Source organism: Calliphora vicina, chromosome 4, assembly GCF_958450345.1.
Source record: "Calliphora vicina chromosome 4, idCalVici1.1, whole genome shotgun sequence".
Taxonomy (NCBI): Eukaryota; Metazoa; Arthropoda; class Insecta; order Diptera; family Calliphoridae; genus Calliphora; species Calliphora vicina.
The window spans coordinates 77,325,631-77,346,236 of NC_088783.1; the positions used below are offsets into that span (position 1 = coordinate 77,325,631).

The following is a 20,606-nucleotide window of genomic DNA, read 5'->3' on the forward strand; positions in this document are numbered from 1 at the left end:
TTATTTTATATTTTTTTTTATTCATTGTAACATATCAACTATTAATTCTAAATCAATATCGGATGAATTCCTTAGTCGACTTAAGTTAATTAAGAATTATGGTATATTTCATAGATTTCTAGATTTCACTTAAAAATTAAATTTTTTACAAGAGCAGTAACTTAAAATATAGGATCACTTATTTTCAAAAGCTTTTTTCTATTATTTATAATTTAAAATAAGGGTTGAAAAAGTTGATACAATCCTATTTTTTTAATATTACTTCATATTCAAAAGTACCGTAGTACTCCCTCGACTCATTTGATACATTCAAACATATTTCAGTATTTTATTGAAAAAGACAAATATACACATTAGGTTGGTTCGATTTTCTTCAACAAAAATATGTATGAATATAATTTTGTTTAAACCTAATAGAAATTTATGATTTCGCCATGGATGTTTTGTCACAATATTAATTTAGGTTTTCTCAACACCAAGTTTTATTTTCACAACTTTAATTTAAATGTTTGAATACTAATATCGATTTTTCATTTTCAATTAGTTTTTTCTCAATATAAAATTAGATTTAGTAATTTCAATAAGTATTTTCTCAATATTCATTTTGATTTCTCAATTTCAATACGTTTTTTCCAATATTAATTTGCTATTCAGGGTCCAAATTACCATATTCGATATCGAGTAAAATTGATCGTAATTTCCTTATTTGAGATTATGGCATTCGATATCGAGCAAGAAATTTTGTACATTTTATCATAATTTCGATACCATAGCTCAATTTCAATTTGTGTTTTCTCAATTTGGACTTGAAAAACTTGAATCAAGTAGTTTTTACTTATAGAAAATTATCAGTATAAGATTTTTTCTATCGAATATTTAGTATAACAGTTTTTATACGTAAAATTACCTGTATAACAGTTATTTTATATAAATTTGTTTGTATATCATTTATTTCAATCGGAAATTTTGTTCATGACAGCGTATTTTATTGACATTTCTCTGCATTTTATGTAATAAAGTTCTTTTTATAGAAAAATGTCTGTATTTCCATATAAAAAGTTGATTATAACAGCTTTCTCAACTAAAAATTTGGGATATAACTGTTTTTCTATGGAAAATTATCTATATAACAGTTTTTTCTATATTATAACAGTATAAAGTATAACAACAGTATAAACAACAATTCAAAATTTTAATTTTAGGCTGGAAAAAGTACCATTAGAATATTATTTTGATACCGAATAATAATTTAATTTTCCATCCCTATTTTAAATTAAATTATTTGCAATAAATCACTGAGACAAACGTTTATAAAGGGTCTTTCAATAAGTGCTTCCTATCTTTAAATTTAAATAAAACAAAGTAAAGGCCTATCGAGGCCATTACGTATAGAATATAACATCGTGCTAATGTCCTATTATCCTTGACTCTAGCGCATAAATCAGTCTGAATTTGACAGATGGCATGGGCAATATTGGCTTTGAGGGCCGCTGTGGTTTGTAGCATATTTGCATAGACTTAAGAAAACCCCACAAGAAAAAGTCTAACGGTGGCCAGTTCACATCACCTCCATATGAGATGACAGTGTCCTCAAATCGCTCGTACCTAAAATGCAATGTAGCATGAGCTGCGTGGCATGTAGCGACGTCTTGTTGAAAGTATATGTCGTTGGTGTCCATATCATTAAATTCATTCTCAAAAAAATATGGCCAGCTCAAAATCCACATTAAAAATTGACTTTGATATGATCCGGCACAGTTTTAATCCTCTTTAATATGCAGTTTTCCATTAAGAAAAATATTTTTAATTTCATTCTAGTTTTTAATTGCACACTGTTTAAGTTTGTGTGATATTTGTTTTGATTTTTCTCATTCACAATGCATTACAAATGACACCTCACGTAACTTAGCTGCTAATCTTTCTTTATTATTATCTTTAAAATTATATTTTACTGTTTATTTTGTTTTTATTTATTTAAATTTATTATTTTTTTCTTTCTTTTTTTTCAGTTTTAATAGAACATAAGTTTATTTACCAACCCCACACAAAAAAAAATCAACTGCAATAATCAGACTCTACATTGATTTGGTGTTATCAGCCCAGCTACGGAAGTATTTAAATTAAATATAGATTAAATTTGGAGAAACTCCCAGTTAGTTTTTCAAAGACCCCCTGTAAATTAGTTAACCTACATCAGTTTTCTTATTTTATTTGTTTTAAGTTTATTTTTTCAAATCACTACTTTGCCTGGTATGCCAGTTTGTTTTGAAACTTCGAAAAACATAAACAATATAAATTAAAATTTAGAAAACGACGTTTAATAGAACGAAACTAATACGTACATACATAAAAGCAGCAAATATTTATTTAGATACATAGCTTTTTGTGTTTGTTTTATAATTTATCTTTGATTTATCACAAGTTAAGTCAAAGACATAGTATATTTCATTCATTATAGTAATAATTGTTAAGAAACAAAACAAAAAAGCCAGATAATTTCTTTTGCATATTAAAAAAAACAACCATTTATTTTCGTAAATAATGGCGGCCTACTTGAATCGTACACTTTCTGTGGTCACTGGTAATGGCGGCAACGCCGGTAACACTTCTTCCAATTCACACAATAAATCATTAAATTACGATCCGACTGCGTTGATGTCCGAAAATCGTACCATGCACATCAATGCTGATAAATCACCCTTACAGGTCTTTGTTAGAGCCAAAAAGAAGATCAACGATATTTATGTGGAAATTGAGGAATATGTCAATGAAACAACACAATTTATTAATGGTGGGTATTAAATGTAAATGAATAACATTTAATTTCATTCATTAATTAATATCTGTTTGTTTTTAAAGCCTTACATGCTGAAGCTGATATTGTCGACAAAGCAGAGCGTGAGCTGTTTGAAAGTTATGTGCTTAAAGTGTCCGGTATTCGCGAGGTATTGGCTCGCGATCACATGAAAGTGGCCTTTTTTGGTCGTACCTCTAATGGCAAAAGTTCCGTAATCAATGCCATGTTACGTGAGAAAATCCTACCCAGTGGTATTGGTCATACAACAAATTGTTTCTGTCAAGTGGAGGGCAGCGACAGTTCGGAGGCTTATTTAGTAAAAGAGGGTTCAGATGAAAAACTTAATGTGGTGGTAAGTAACCTACATAATTACAGTTCTCAAACAAAATGAATAAGTGAATTTTACCATTGTTTTGATTTTTTTCTTAAGAACATCAAACAATTGGCCAATGCTTTGTGCCAGGAGAAACTCTCCGAAAGTTCCTTGGTGCGTATATTTTGGCCACGTGAACGTTGCAGTCTTTTGCGTGATGATGTGGTCTTTGTCGATTCACCTGGTGTGGATGTTTCAGCAAATTTAGATGACTGGATTGATAATCATTGTTTGAATGCCGATGTCTTTGTTTTGGTCTTGAATGCTGAATCCACAATGACCCGAGCTGAAAAACAATTCTTTCACACAGTATCGCAGAAACTATCGAAACCCAATATTTTCATACTCAATAATCGTTGGGATGCTTCGGCCCATGAGCCCGAATCTCAAGAATCGGTAGGTGTTATTGTTTGATAATTATTTGTAGCATTTGTGATTTTTAGTTTTTAATTTGTAAACATTTGTACTTTGTTATTTTTTAAAAAAAATATATACATGTATAAAATAATTCACCCCAAGGAGCTTGAAAAGGTAAAGACAAAAACCTTTTGGCTAGCCTAGTTTAGCATTATTTAACACATTTAGTTAGCTTACAGGCTTTTTTATCCTCCTTATTGTTATTACAGTTTGAAACAAGTCTAAAACTCAAACCCTTTTTATCATTATAGGTTAAAATTCAACATACAGAACGTTGCATTGATTTTCTCACGAAAGAGTTGAAAATCACCAACGAAAAAGAGGCAGCCGAGCGTGTATTCTTCGTTTCGGCCCGTGAAGCATTGCAGGCCCGCATTGAGGAAGCCAAAGGCAACTCTCCCAGCCAGGGTGCTCTGGCTGAGGGCTTCCAAATTCGTTATTTTGAATTTCAAGATTTTGAGCGCAAATTCGAAGAATGCATTTCCAAGAGTGCCGTTCAAACGAAATTCGAAAAACACAGTTCTCGTGGCAAAACCCTTTCCGGTGATATGCGTTCTATGCTCGACAATATCTTCGAACGCATTACAATATTCCGCAATCTGAAAGTGGATCAAAAGACATTACTCAACGAACGCATACAGGGCACCGAAACGGAAATGATGAATGTTACACGTGAAATGAAATTGAAAATTCACAATATGGTGGAAGAGGTTGAACAGAAAGTTTCGAAAGCTTTGAATGAGGAAATTTGGCGTTTGGGTGTTTTAATTGATGAATTCAATATGCCCTTCCATCCGGAACCGTTGGTATTGAATATCTATAAAAAGGAATTGAATGGTCATGTGGAAGCGGGTTTGGGTTCCAATCTTAGGGCCAGATTATCGATGGCTTTGGCGATGAATGTGGAGGCAGCTCAACGGGAAATGACCGGTAAGTGTACTATATAATAGAAAACATCGCAAAATTTTAAATAAATACTATAATAAATAAAATGTATTCAAAAATTATGCAGATAAGAGCAAAAATACAGATTAGAGAAAAATCGCAAATTGTCTGTCTATTAGGGATGCCAAACGGGACTGGGTTTTACAAATCCCGGGATTCGGGATTTTAGTTAAACGTCAAAAACATCAAATTCAACAATAAAAACTATTATTTCATTAATATATTTAAGTAAAAACATAACAAATCAATAACTAATGCGTTAAATTAAAATAAAATGGTCCATGATTTTCCCTAGCTCCATACAATTGTCCCCCGGAGTACTGTTTGAGCAGTCATAAATATCTTGATTATGCGGCAATCCTTATAAAATTTTGCACAAAATAAGTTGTAAGTACTCTGAAATTATACTGTAAAGTACTGCGGAAATCGGGCTACATTTGCCCCTAGTCCCCTTTAGAAAATAACTTGAACATAAATTTCGTAAAAGTGTAAATTGTGTAAAAGCCTGGATGGATTATTTTCGAATTTATTCACAATTAAGTGAATTCGCTAATTTTCACAAAATTGTATGTCCTATATATGAATCTGTTAATTTTCTATACTATTCTATATGAACCGCGTCATTTTCACCTTATTCTAGATGAACCGGTTTATTTTTCAAACCAAAAAATACTTCGCATAATTTTCATAATTTTATAATAAACTACTATTCTTTCCATATTTCAGAACGCATGCATGCTTTGCTACCTAATGAAAAAATAATGCCTCCTACAAAAATTGTTGCACGTTCGCAACCATTCGAAATGTTGTACTCGTTGAATTGTCAGAATTTGTGTGCTGATTTCCAAGAGGATTTAGATTTCAAATTCTCCTGGGGCATAACAGCCATGATACAACGTTTTACCGGCAAAGTAAGGGAACGCAATAACTATAAGAAACCAGCCATAATGAATCGTCAAGGCAGTGTTGTGGTAAGATTTATATGCAAAAAAACAAAGTAAATGTTTTAAACTAATGTAAATTTATTGTTTTAGCAAAATCCTATATCACCAATATCACCAGTTAATGATACACCATTGTGTCTTATACCCACACCAGTGGGCAATATTACCCAAGAACAATTGTCGATAATATCACGTTTTGCATTGACCTCAATTGGATCTCAAGGCACAGTGGGTGGTCTTATAGTTGCTGGCATTGTGAGTTTTACAAAAAATTTAACACAAATTATTTTGAATTTAATGCTTTCTTTATTGTCTTTATATTAGATGCTCAAAACTATTGGTTGGCGTGTGTTAGTGGGAGTTGGTGCTTTATACGGTTGTATTTACTTTTACGAACGTCTTTCCTGGACTAACTCAGCCAAGGAGAGAGCCTTTAAGTCTCAATATGTGCGTCATGCTACTAAGAAATTAAAAATGATTGTGGATTTAACATCTGCCAATTGTAGTCATCAAGTGCAACAGTAAGTTTTCTTTTTTTTTACTTTCCCTATTCAATTTAAATTGTATATTATTTGTATTTAAATCTTTTGTTTTTTTTTTCAGGGAACTATCCAGCACATTTGCTCGCCTGTGTCGTACCGTTGATACAGCCACCACCGATATGAATGAAGAGTTAAAAACATTGGAAAGCCAATTGACCGTGTTGGAATCCAATCAAAAACAATTGAAATTATTACGCAACAAAGCCAATTACATACAAAATGAATTGGAAATATTTGAAAATAATTATATTGCATTAAATTAGTCCACAACCAACAATCCTCCTTAACTAGATCATAGGTCAATGGTGTAAACGTGGAAGTACCTATTTGATTTACAAACTTTTTGTGTGTGTAAGTTTAATGGTGAGATTCTTTTTAAAGGAATTATTAAGAATGTATTGGCTGAGGAGTATTTACGAATAAACTCTAGATTATTTGCATGAATTTCGAACTATAGAATATTGAGAAAGAAAAAACAAACAAATAATTCAGCAATTTTAAGAAATGAAACATTTAAATTTTGTTAATATCCAAAGCTTTATATTGATTATTTAAACAATCATTTTATTATTTAATTGTGTTGCTTCATATTATGACATATTATTGTGTATTATTATTTTATTTTAATATTTTGCATCTTTGCTACTACTACAACTTGAAAAACAAAAACATTGTGTTGAACACGGCCAGGGGCCAGTTATAATGGTGGTTTCTAATCTATATATATTTTTAATTAGTAAAAAAAAACGTTATTTTATTTTCCCCTGCTCTGTCCCCTCCTTTCGAGTGTAATAAGTAGGAGTTGTTTTTTTTTTGTCAATTAAAACTTGAATTGATTTCATTTTTTTTAATTTTACATTTATATTTGCATAAAATGTTTGTTAATTTATCAATATTGATTATACTGTAATAAATAAAAAATAAAAAGAAGATATAACAATTTATTCTAAAAAAATTTAAATAATTTATTGTTTTATTGGGTTAAAATTTAGATAAATTCGAGTTTCAAGATTAGTGTGATCTACTAGCTGATTTGCTTAAATGTCACAATTTTACTAAAATAATTGTAGAAGAAATATATATTTAAGCAATTCCTATATGAACTGTCGTTAATACAAAAAATTTAAATAACTATAAAACTACTAAACCGCTTTTATTTGCAATCAAATTATTTAAAGGAAATAAACCACAGTTAAAAAGAAAAAACGGAACAATATTAATAACTGCATTATAAAAGAAAATTTAAAATATATATCAAGCGAATATAATCTTTTGAATAAAAATTATATTTTGAAAGAAATGCTGTTAATGGAGCTATAAAATTTAATTGATTATCAATCAAGACACTGAGACTTTACATCCTGTTTAAAAATGAAATACATATGCCATCAAGTGTAATATCCATGTCATCTTTAATTTAGTATTTCTTGAATTAAGTTTAAATCCATTTTCAGAAGACCAAGTTAAAACTCTACTAATAAAGTATTTAACTCCTTTTAAGACATCAGGAAACTGTAAATCTGTATAATAAAGAAACTGAACATCATCTGCGTAGACAAAAGGCCTACAAGGCAGATTATATCCAATCTACTACATAAATAAGAATATATACAGCCCAAGCAAGAGTTTTTTCCCTTTTTCCATTTTCCTATACAAATTCAGTGTTAACAAGTAAGAGTGCTATATTCGGCTGTGCCGAATCTTATATACCCTTCACCAAATTATACTTCAAAATTTTAAATATTTTTAGGTAAACAAAATTAAATTTTTTTTTAGTTGTTTTTTTCATTTTTTGGAAAAAAAATTTTTCGATTGTTATTTTAATTTTTTTTTTTTTAAATTTAAAATTTTTTTTTTTAAAATTTAAAAAAAAAATTTTTTTGGTTTTTTAAATTTTTTTTTTTGAAAAAAAAAAATTCGGGTTAAAAATTTTTTTTCCGATTTTGACCCATTGTAGGTCCAACTTACTATGGTCTTATATACGTCGTTGCAAATGTCTTTGAAATATCTATCATTAGATATCCATATTGTCTATATAAATGTCTTAGTAATCCAGATATAGGTCAAAAATAGGTAAAAAATCGAGGTTGTCTTGGTTTTTTCCTCATATCAGCCATTTGTGGACCGATTTTGCTGATTTTAAATAGCAAAATTAGCATGTCTGACAGAATTATTGAAGATTTGGATCCCGAAGATATCTGAGGTCTTCAGAAAACTGATTTCAACAGACAGACGGACGGACAGAGAGACAGACAGACAGACAGCCGGACATGGCTTAATCGACTCCGCTATCTATAAGGATCCAGAATATATATACTTTATAGGGTCGGAAATGAAAAATGTAGAAATTACAAACGGAATGACAAACTTATATATACCCTTCTCACGAAGGTGAAGGGTATAAAAATGGGAAAAGGAAAAAAACTCCAGTGAATTTTTAATTCATGATTGGGCTGATAAGCTTTTAGCGATATTGGTAAAATAGCAGAGGACATAGTTGGTTTATCAGGCCTGTCACAGAATTCCATTCCGATCGAAAGTGGAATTAATTCCGTATTTCGCTGCTTCAGAAAAAGTAAAACGAAAATTTCTTTCAGAATGAAACCATTTTCAGTTAGATTGTAATTATTTGGTTTTCTAAAATTTTTAATTTAAAAAAAAATCACTTTTGTTTTAATACAAAAAACGCTGTCAGAATTATTAAATACTAGGATCGCCTGGTGGCCCTACAAGGAATTTGAAGAACCTAAATCGAAATTGATCGGAATGAAAACTACGGAATTGAAACCATTCCGAACAAAATGTGTGACAGGACGTATATTAAATTTTAACTTCTGAAGATTTCAATAAACTCAATGAAATAACAAATTTCTGTTTAGCTGAATTTAAAATTATAGAACTTATTTTAGAGATAACGGCAATTGCAATTATTTCTTTAATGTAATTGTAGTGGTACCAATAGTGGTGGCTGAAATTGTATTTTAGGGGTAACTGTAGCAAACTTTGTTTTTTCTGAAATATATGTATATAAAAATAACAAACCATTAATGCTTTATTTTAATAAAAACTACTGTTACGGATTTTTAGGTTATTTTTTATTACAATATATACTTATTAAATTATTATTTATTGTGTATGTTATTTATTATTAGCAGTAGTAATAATATGCAACCATTTATTTTTTGTTTAAGGTTTTGATAACTAAATTACTTAAAATTACGTATTTTATTTTACTTTTTTGTAGTTTTTACCATTTATCAAAATTGTTTGCAATTTGTATATGTATTAAAATATTGGATCAAAAACTTCTAAGATGATATATGTATGTATGAAGTTTTTATAACCTACGCCACTATAATTAGTTATATATAAAGATATAAGGATATAAAGATTTAACAATCAAAGTAACACAAAAATATTAAAAGTTTCAAAAAATTACATTAATCTTATTATAACATTTCCATATCAGAGCATTTAAATATGGGTAAATTATAATAAAAGGAATGGGAATTGCATTTGTTACCACAATCATATTATTCGTTTGGGAATGGAAGTACTAAATTTTGAAACAGATCGCATTTTAACCCTTATCCTGAGGCCGAATTATCGCATTCGATATCGAGTAAAATTTATCTTAATATTCTTATTCGAGATTATGGCATTCGATATCGAGAAAGAAATGTAGTTCATTTTATTATAATTTCGATACGTAGCTCATTCGATCACGAATGGGTCAAAATTGCCAAAACAGTTGTTAATGGTTAAAAGAGGACGTTGATTATTTTGTACAAATCGGTCAAATAGCACAAGATATTAAAAAAAATAATCGCCTGGTATTAAATTTATTTGTAAGAATAAAGGTGGAAACAGAGATTCGAATTAATTAATTAAATTTGAGCTTAATTCACAAAAATCTTAATTGAGAATTTCAAAAATGTCAACAATTCATGCCATAAATCCATAAAAATCCAATCCAAAAAAAAACTCATTCTTCATTCAGAGGCCTTTATTCGAATATAATTCATTAATTGTTGAATCAATTCGTAACAGGGAGTCTATTCTGGTTCTGTGAAACGGTGAAATGAAAAGTTTTTTCATATTTTCATAGTGTTTCTGATTCTCGTTTAGTGAAAAAATTATAAATAAATTCAAATGTTTTCATATGAAAAGAAAAAGGTGAATAAAACAAATTGAAGAACGGGAATCGCAATTTGTGTAATTGTGAAATGATAATATGAAAAGTTCTTATGAAAACGAAAATTTTTTTTCATTTCACCGTTTCACAGAACCAGAATCGACCCCCAGAACTTATTCAACGTTTGAATGATTCAATTCTTGTTAATTTAAATCTAATCCAAATTGAATTAAAATATTTCGTCACCTAAAATGCAAAACAACGTATCATCAAAAAATTCGAAATTGATTTTATTATTGATTACGATTCACTACTATCAAAAATAACCAAGTTATAACCAAAATTAAAACTAAAGTATCATCAAGTATATGATTTTCTTAAACAAAATAACGTATGTATACGCTTTGAGTAATTAATTAATAAATTGTTTTTACCTTATTTTAGGTAGTATCCTAATTTTTTTGCGAGTTTTTTTTATTTTTGGGATTCTCTTATTCGATATCGAATAAAATTAATATACAATTATAATGATTGTGCTCAATAATGAACGAGTATTTAATCGAAGGCTAATATGCGTTCGAAATTTATATCAATTACGAGAATTTGCCCCCAGGCCTGTCACACGGTTTTTTCGGAATGCTTTCAAATCCGTTCGATTTTGTTTTAGCTTCTTTCGATTCCGTTTGATTTTGTTAATTCCAAAAAGATTTAAGGCCGTATTTAAATTTAAACAACGTTTTAAAATCAATTTTTGTATGAAAATTTTGCTTTAAAACATTGTTTAAATTTAAAATTTTTTTATGAAGTAAAGTTTTTTGTTAAAAAAAAATTAAACAAAATCTTGAGAAAAACAAATAATTATAAACAAAATCAATTGCACTTATGGTGTTTTCTTTTCTGGCATAAATGCTGCATTTATTCTGCCTTTTACCTTTCTTTGTGTTCTTTTCTGAAAAAAATGTAGTTTGGTCGTGTTCTTTTCTAATAATGTTACCCTAAAACCCTGAAGATATGCTACATGTTTCACCCTCAATTTTATCAAAGGGTTAGAAATGCACCACTTTTTTTGTAAGCAAAAGTATAGTTTTTTAATATTTAGTAGCTACATAAAAGAAAATTGCATAAATGGTAATGATTTTGTTCTATTGTGATCGTTAAAAATGCAACACATTATGAGGGTATGGGTAACATTTAATAAATGGTACACAATATATAGGCAACATTTTGTGTCAGAAAAGAAACACCATTAGAAAACTGAAAGTAGTTTTATTCCAAAGAAATCTTTGATATACTTTTTCTGATGAAGCTAAGTGAAAATCGATCGATTTCAAAACGATCTATTAATAAAACAGGTTTCATCTTTATCTTGAATCTAGTACGAAACTGTAGATGGTGTAAGCTTACACGATAAGGCTGATTGTGAATCCAGCGACAGTGGAACTGATACAACACCAATAAAAAATTATTTAGGGAAGAAAACTCATGTGGAGGTGATGTGAACTGGACATCGAGATCAGCCGATTTGTCCTCTTTAAACTTTTTCATGTGGGGTTTTCTTTAGTCACAGGCCTATGCTAATAAACCACAAATCAAAGCGGCCGCCAATGGCAACATAACCCATGCCATCCGCCAAATTTAGAAGAGTAAATCGTTTACATCTATTTCCAATTACAGAACATCAAATTATGTGATTTCCTTTTAAAATCCTATACGTACTCGGATTAGGTTTACAGAACAGGGGCCAAATTACCGCATTCGTGATCAAATGAGCTATCGTATCGAAAAATGATTTCGATATCGAAATAATGATAAAATGTACTAAATTTCTTACTCGATATCGAATGCCATAATCTCAAATAAGAAAATTACGATAAATTTTACTCGATATCGAATGCGGTCATTTGGCCCCAGATGTGTGAGACCCGTGATCAATGTTAATAAGATCCCTAGACAGCACTTGTTCAATCGTAAAATCATTTTGGATCATCCAACTTTCGCTCAATAATTATTATCAAGTTGTTGGAATCTAATGTTTCCTATTAAAAGCTCCATCAAAATTGCACACTCGTAAATTTCTCCCTTAGTTTAACAGAAACATATCCTCGACAATTAAAGTTGCTTTCAATATTTTTGTTCTTTTTATACTTAAAAAAATATGTAATAAATTGTTTTATTTATTTTATTTTTATTATAATTTTTTTAATGTACAGATACAAAATATGAGACAAATTAAAAAAAATATATATAAACACACAAATATTTAAAATTAAACATAAAAAAATCACAATATTTTAACTAAAAAATATTTTTTTTCTTTTCACATAATTTGCACATACGTACACATGTATATAAAAAAAGAAAGAATCCGAAATAAAAACAACCAAAATTTTATTTCATTTTGTTTTTTTGTTTTACACACATTAAAAAAATAGTTTTTTTTAAAATTAAAGTCCAGGATGGTGGTTATTTTTATAATTAAAAATTAAATTAAACAAATTCCTACACATATTACATAATACAAACAAAACAATTAATTTCAAGTAAAGAGAGAAAATATTTAAACAAAATTATTTAATTTTACTGTGTCTTTTTGCTTTTCTCTTATTTTTTTGTTTGTTTTGTTTTTGTCAATAAAGTTAAAATTATGTTATAAAAATAGTTTATGGTTTTTGTTTAAAAAATTAGCGCAAAAATTTTACTAAAAGAAAGAATAATAACATTTAAAGAATGTCTGTCTACATACGTAATTTTTTTATATAAATTTATAAAGAGTTTAAAGATAGAGACAAATTATGTCGATGTTTCTGAAATCCGAGTAGAATTTATAATAGATTATACAAATAATAAAAAAAAATACACAAATTATATAGTTTTGGTAACAAGTTTAAAAAAAGTCAAAGGCGAAGAAGGTTTAAAATTAAAATTATACAATTTTCTACATATGTATCGTTGCTGCTGTATAACGAGCTTCGCCACGCCTCCAAGACCACTGACTGGGACGATACTGAAATATAAAAGTAGACAATTAATTAGAATTTTTAAACATACACAGTCAGAGTACTTTCGTCACATGATTATGAATGTTAGATGTTTTTGTGCATACAAGAATGAATATAAGAATGGTTAGACAGCATTTTTTTTTTTAAGTTTACAGACAAATTGTTACATTATTACAAATCTAAGGCAAATAAACAGAGTTAATCAGGTGGTTAATCGATTTAAAAGAAAACTTTTTCGAAATGTAATGATTTTCGATTTCGAAAAGGAAACGACTCGATAAGGTATATGATGTATTTATTATTTTCCTTTTGTCCATTGCTTAAAATTGCATTTTGATACTTTCGAATTAATTTGTATCACATTTGATTTTTTTCACTGGGGGGTTTTTTATTTTGCTAGAAAATAAAAAGTCATTGGGTATTCATTTTAAAAAAATGGAAAATTTCACTCTGCTTTTTTACACTTTAAAAAAAAAACCAAAAACAAGAAAAAAATTAAAAAAAAGTTGTATTTTCTTGTGGAATTTTGTTCAAGTTTTTGTTGTGTTAAAGTGTAACAAAATCAGAGTGTAATTTTCCATTTTTTTTAAATGAATAACCTTATTGGTTTAAACATGATTCCGGAAATTTTTCCAAATTCATCACAACTTATCAAAATCGCTCGATTTCCACGTATGGGCAATTCCATATCATCTTACGTGACATTTGTACGCCTATAGAGTGGAATAGATTTTGCAAAAATAAGAGCATCTGAAAAATAATTTGGTCTTTATGTTCCATTCAGAGGGTAGTATATTTTAAAATAATAAAAAGTTCTTTCGAAATATTGTTGTCCAAAATATTGAGAGAAATAAGGGTATATCGTACGTGACATAAAATTGAAGTCATTTTGAGGTACATGTAGAAATATGCGAAAATATTCGAATCGTGAGAGGCGTTATGTTTTCTTTTAATTTCTTACACTAAACGGCATATTTTTCCTTTACAATCCGTCATATTTAAATAAAAACAATCTTTGGATGATTTTATAATAAATAAAATTAAATATCGTACGTGAAACACCGTACGTGACAGATTTTTCTCTTATAATAAATTGAAAATATACATTCGGTTTCAATAAACAAATTAAGTTTGTTTATTGAATACTACAAGCTAATTGGGAGCCTAGTTTTCGCCGCAATTTTAGCCTAAAACATATCTAAAATATTAAAAAATTAAATATAATCAGTTTAAACTATTATTTTTGTCTTTAAAATGTTATAATATGATCTAAATACTTTCACATAGTAACATTTTATTATTTTCTTCTATTCAAATCATCTTCAAAAAAAAGGTTTCAAGGATTTTTGTTTTTTGAGTCGTAGTAGCGATTCTCGTGGAATTGCCCATATCTGAATAATCATAAATTATTTCAAATAATAGTTATTAGTTTAGAAGGTTGTTGTACAAAAAGTACACTTTCTCTCGGAGAGTCCATTGTGATTCTCTTAATAAAAAAAGAATAAAGTATAAAGGTAGAAGTAAAAGAAATTACTAAAATAACTAACAATCCCTGGAAATTGCCTAGAGCAGAACGCCTGGAGAATAATAAAATGAACTTCCTCCTAATCTACCATTATCTACCATTAAGCCACCACAATATCTAAGCCGAAAATGACCCTGGACTACAGCCCCCAACATCTTCTAATCCCTTACGGAATTGTCGACCTAAGACGTTGAAGTCTATGATCAATCTAACACTACTATTGTTCAAGTCCAGTAGCATTCTGGTACCTGAAGTATATAATTTGGGCCACAGAGCCTTTTAATATAAATATCCCCACATTTTGTACATTATCAGCCCAATTATGAATAAAAAAATCCGCGGGAGCTTTTGTTCCCCGGGAGCTTTTTCCCATTGAAATTGAATAGGAAAAATAAGAAAAGGGAGAAAACTCCCGGGGAATTTTTATTCATAATTGGGCTGTATAATTTTTATAATACAATGTAAAGATAAATATGTCAAAAATATAAATTGATACCATAAAATGTGCCATACAAATGTTTATTTCGAGTAATGCGACGGCGAGACATTTCTGCCTCTTAACTGAAAGCATTAGTTTTTGCAGAAATTTCAATGGTAAAAATGTGGTTTACTGAATTTCGTTGTGGCCATACAAGCTCGGAAGATGGCGAACGTTATGGACGCCCAGTTGAGGTTTCTACACCAGAAACAATTGAATAATTTACGATATGGTGTTGGCCGATCGGATATTGCGAGAGATTGTGAAAGCCATAGGCATCTCACGTGGTTCGGTGGTTTAAATTTTGAATAATTATTTGGGTATGAGAAAGCTTTGCTCACAATCACCAACGTATGACGACTTCACAGGAGTGTTTGGCGTTATTCAACCCCAATAAGGACGAGGTTTTGCGAGTTTTTGACAATTAGTTAAAAAAATATACACAAGAACGTAAACATTTTTTTTCAAAAATATATACTTAAATTTAGTAAATGAATATCTTGAGATATATTTTGTTTCTAGGCTATATCTTGTTTTGATGAGAAACTGATTTCTAGTAAAGAAATTTACAACCTACGATTCCTTTAATATGAGATGCAAAATTATAAAATCTGACTAACAGTTCAAAAGTTAATAATTGTTTTACTTTAGATATTTTGCACGCATCTACTGCAAAATATGAACTTTAATTAAACCTATATATAAAAAACAAACTAAAGTGAATTTCGAAATGGAAAACATGTATACCAAATATTATTAAATTCAGAAGAGTAAATAAAGGTTTAAAGGTTATTTTTAGTAAAATAAAAAAAATGATTTATGTACATACAAAAGTTAATAATTTATAACTAAAAAACAAAATGAAACAAAAAAATTCTAGAACGTTAATAACTGTTTAAGTAAACATTTGCTAATAAATGTAGTTGGTATTATATAACAGAAATTTAAATTATAAAGGAGTTACATTAATATTAAAACCTATTAACTCATGCATTTAAAAAACATAGATTTTGTAAACTAAAATATTAAGCATGTAATTAATTAGTGCCATTATGAAGATGAAGTGAAATAGTTTTTGGTGAAAGTACAAAAATAAACTACTTTAACATGAAGTTCTTCCTATAAAGTAGAGACAATAAAAATAATTTTGTAAAAAAGTTACATCATTTAAATATACATGAATTTTTTTGATTACTAACTAGCTGTCATATTCTTAATAAAATTGCACAAATTGACAGCAACATATTGTCAAATTTAAATATCATTAGGAATACAACAGTAGATGTCTAACTCTTTACGATAATGATGATAAATTTACACTAGTTTTTCAGTTAGTTTTAGAGGAAATTAACCGCAATTACAAACCTGACGATATTTGGACTGCATGTAACAATAAATAATAGTGGTTAATATATTTATGTACATTAGGGTGGCCCCGTTTGTATGGAGAAAAAATAAGGTATCGATGTTCCCGCCTAAAATGAAAATTTGATTCATTCTAAGACTACGTTTTGAAATTTTTTCGTCCTGGGGTCAATATTTGGCGAGCTGGATCAAAGGATAAAAAGGTCCTTTTTTGAGGTTTTTTACATTTTTTCCATATTTCTTCCAAAGGAAGTATATGTAAATTTGGTATCATATGAAAGGTCTTTGAGAGACGCATTCAATTGGTTAAAAGAAATTTAAAAAAAAAAAATTTTAATTAAAAAATTTTAAACATTTTCGACAAAATTTTATTTTTTTTTAATTTTTTCATAGAATTTATTCAAATACATAGATGAAATTTCTTGATCATAAACATCATGTAATTTCACCGAAATGGTTTTTCTCGTTTTTTAAAATTCAATCCAGTTCAATGTTTATTCAAATTTGTTTAAACCTAATTTCATCCCTATCTGACAATCTCTGTACTCAATTCATAGTATATGTATGGGCATCAAAATAACTCAAATTTTATAAGCTTTCCATCGATGTATAAATTCTTATACTTTTCTTTTGTTACACTGCGAATATTTAAATTTAAGGTAAAACATTTGCTATACATAGCGCTATAATGATTATTTTAATGTTATTCCTTTGGAATGTTGTTGTTAATTTTAAGTAACATGTGAAAAACTGCTTAACAGATAGGGATGAAATTGGGTTTAAACAAATTTGAATAAACATTGAACTGGACTGAATTTTAAAAAACGAGAAAAACCATTTCGGTGAAATTACATGATGTTTATGATCAAGAAATTTCATCTATGTATTTGAATAAATTCTATGAAAAAATTAAAAAAAACTAAAATTTTGTCGAAAATTTTTTAAATTTTTTAATTAAAATTTTTTTTTTTTAATTTCTTTTAACCAATTGAATGCGTCTCTCAAAGACCTTTCATATGATACCAAATTTACATATACTTCCTTTGGAAGAAATATGGAAAAAATGTAAAAAACTTCAAAAAAGGACCTTTTTATCCTTCGATCCAGCTCGCCAAATATTGACCCCAGGACGAAAAAAATTCAAAACGTAGTCTTAGAATGAATCAAATTTTCATTTTAGGTGGGAACATCCTCAACTTAAATTTTGGGGCCACCCTAATGTACATACATTATAAATATTTTTAATAATATTAATCACTTTAAGCAGAGTTAAATAATTAAAAAATTAATAAAGTTAACTAACCTGTATAAGAAGTTGGCCACTTCTTGTATGAGGATTTCTATAGGCATAAAGTATCCATAGTAAGGCACACGACACCAAACATATGGGCACAAATACACCCAATGTAACGCCCATACTTTTACGTTCGGCCGACTCATCAATCATCGATTTCATTTGTGTGCCAGTATGAAAATCTGTATTGGATTTTTCCAATGGTGTCTCTGTGGTTGAGGATTCTAAACCTGTAGGATTATAGGGTTTAAAGGGGTGTAATGAATCATCTTTGTGATTACTATTGTTATTGGTGTTATCATCTACAACTGTGGTAGATGTTGTTTCATTTTGATTGGCATTATTACCCTTTTGACCGATGGCAGGACAAAACTTTTCTTCGGTTACAAAGTTACGATCGCAGCCTACAAGAAATAGTTAGAGTTTAATTAGTTTATTGAAATAAAGTGAAATGAGGGAAAAGAAAAACAGGAAATTAAATTTCTAGTTTATAATATTTACCACGGGCAAGCCAATCTTGTTTTTTGCGGTCTGTACCGGTGGAACATCTGTTTAAAGTTGGACACCATGTACACTGAAATAGAAAATGTTAATTTATTAATTTTGTAAATTTATATTAAGAGTTTAAGCTATACAAACTGTTCGTATTTTGTTATTTAGCCTTGTTATTTCTGTAGACTTAATTCAGTCGTATTCATATTGGTGTAACTATTGTTAATCACCCCTATCGGCAATAACATGTGAAATTTTGTTCCCATGAAATATCCATTTCACTCGAAGGGAAAATTGCTATCGTGAAATTCTCCATGAACTTTTCATTCACAGTAGTTGATTTTGTTCGAAACAGCTGTTTATTGTTTACAAAATTCCATCTAAAAATCCCACAACATGAGAAATTTTTTCACGTGAACAAAGTTGATGAACGAAAAAAGGAAAAGGGAACATATTTCATATGAAATATTAATAAATTACCATTTATTATACAGACAGACAATGCGGGAAGTTTATTGTGTAATTCGATTCGAAAGAAAATATTTTCGAAATTCTATTCGAAAAAAAATATTTTCGAAACAAATTACACAATAACACCCTGAATGTAATTCGAAACGAAAATCGTTTTTAAACTGTATGTCCCTAGAGTATATTATGTCTAAAACTAATGGACATGTTTTCTCTCTGTTTTGTTATTTACTTGTTTTAAAGCATTGTTTAGTTGTCCACAGTAAATTCTGTCTGTATTAAGTTTTAACTTTTGATCCCTTTGCATACATTTACCCAGAGAAACCCCCTCAATTTATTATAATTTATTCTTAGAATTTATAAATCTTTTACGAGATTTCATAAAACAACAAAGAACACTAGACAATAGAAGACAAAACAATAAAAACGAACAAGAATATATTTCAATATTTATACTATAATTGTACACATATGTAAAGAAGAAAAAAAAGAATACTTACATTAAATGCAGTGACATGATTTACACATGAGGCACAATCGGTATATTCAAGACAAGTGGGTAAAGCTTTCAGAGTGATGATTGTGGAATTTGTAATCTCGGCATTGGCAAAATTAACTCTATGATATTCATAAATTGTTTTTCTACGAGCGACTATAAATTAGTAAGAAACACACAAAAAATAAATAAATTAAAAAAACAAAGTCATTTAAAATAGAAATATCAAAAACACGAAAACTTAGAGAAAAAAATTACTTACAGTAGACAACTTTGTCAATAATATAGGCATCGGAGAGACCAACCTTGACAGGATGTTTGTCATCTTGTATGGCATTAACAAAAATCGGCACAGAGAAATATGTGAAAACAATATCACCATTTTTATGCAATGTGGTACTGAAAGTAAATTTGCCCACATCTTGTTTGTCCTGTAGATTAACATTTTCCCAAATAACCGTAAAACTGGAGCCTGCAATTAAATTAATTAATAAATATTTTGAATGTTTACTACAGTTGTAAATAAAAATTTAAGTTACCGGTATCATTTAGCCGCACATATGAATTATTTGACAGGCTTGTATCGAAATTGGCCATTAGGGGAGCTATATATTGTGTTGCCGCCAACCAGGAGTGTACATAGTCGCCGGTATATATAAAACCACCGGTGGCAACAGTAACATTTCTTACAGGATGACCATAGAAGGGAAAGTCAAAACTTAAAACAACAGTCTAGAAAATTTAGAAAATAAATATATTTTTTATTAACCTAATGGTAAATAAAAATGAGTCAAAGTAAATTGTTTAAAGGTGAAATAAAATGTGTAATTTAGTTATAAAGGCTATTTCATTATGTTTAAATTTAAATAAAAGAAGGTGTGTGTGAGATATCAGCGTAATTTTTTTAATTCGTTTAGGCCTTTCAAACGTTATTTATGAAATATAACATCGTCCAAAAGTCCGCCAACTACATGAGCATAAATCAGGCTGAATTTCAACAAGGTCATGGCTTATGTTGGCTTTGTGTACCGCTGTGATTTGAGGCTTATTCGCATAGACTTTCAACTTAATAAATCCCCACAAGAAAAGGTCTTACGGGGTCAAATCGCACTATCTCGGTGGGTAGTTCACATCACCTCCAAGTGAGATGACCATGTCCTTAAATCGCTCGTGTAGAATTTCCAACGTGGAATGAGCTTTGTAGCACTATTGAAACCACAAAGGGAACTCTACACAAAGAATCACGTCATCATTTTTAACCTATGCGAACTTTCGTATAAATATGTACAACTACATACATAATACGTATTGCTGTTTTATTTATCCAAAAGTTCGT

At 29.1% G+C, this 20,606-nt stretch overlaps 2 protein-coding genes across 5 annotated transcripts in view; one reads left to right on the plus strand and one right to left on the minus strand.

Annotated features, from left to right (window-relative positions):
• Marf (Mitochondrial assembly regulatory factor) overlaps positions 1-6,982 on the plus strand; it is a 9,464-nt gene extending 2,482 nt beyond the window's left edge. For 2 of the 3 annotated variants that reach the window (XM_065508316.1, XM_065508317.1), the window contains exons 2-10: positions 2,010-2,111; positions 2,459-2,791; positions 2,860-3,149; positions 3,228-3,566; positions 3,839-4,517; positions 5,259-5,503; positions 5,567-5,731; positions 5,801-5,997; positions 6,080-6,982. In XM_065508316.1, coding sequence (XP_065364388.1) covers positions 2,542-2,791; positions 2,860-3,149; positions 3,228-3,566; positions 3,839-4,517; positions 5,259-5,503; positions 5,567-5,731; positions 5,801-5,997; positions 6,080-6,281 — 2,367 coding nt within the window. In that variant the 5' untranslated portion in view covers positions 2,010-2,111; positions 2,459-2,541 and the 3' untranslated portion in view covers positions 6,282-6,982. Of the gene's footprint in view, positions 1-2,009; positions 2,792-2,859; positions 3,150-3,227; positions 3,567-3,838; positions 4,518-5,258; positions 5,504-5,566; positions 5,732-5,800; positions 5,998-6,079 lie in introns of all 3 variants that reach the window. The other variant, XM_065508315.1, reaches the window with a different exon arrangement.
• A 5,336-nt stretch (positions 6,983-12,318) lies between these two features.
• The window catches only part of l(1)G0289 (lethal (1) G0289), a 56,554-nt gene continuing 48,266 nt past the window's right edge, over positions 12,319-20,606 (minus strand). Inside the window, exons 4-10 of one of the 2 annotated variants that reach the window (XM_065506614.1) lie at positions 19,810-20,002; positions 19,533-19,742; positions 19,275-19,426; positions 18,316-18,388; positions 18,162-18,218; positions 17,824-18,044; positions 12,319-13,157 (exon numbers count right to left, since the gene is read on the minus strand). In XM_065506614.1, the coding sequence (XP_065362686.1) occupies positions 13,089-13,157; positions 17,824-18,044; positions 18,162-18,218; positions 18,316-18,388; positions 19,275-19,426; positions 19,533-19,742; positions 19,810-20,002 (975 nt within the window). In that variant the 3' untranslated portion in view covers positions 12,319-13,088. Of the gene's footprint in view, positions 13,158-17,823; positions 18,219-18,315; positions 18,389-19,274; positions 19,427-19,532; positions 19,743-19,809; positions 20,003-20,606 lie in introns of both variants that reach the window. The other variant, XM_065506613.1, reaches the window with a different exon arrangement.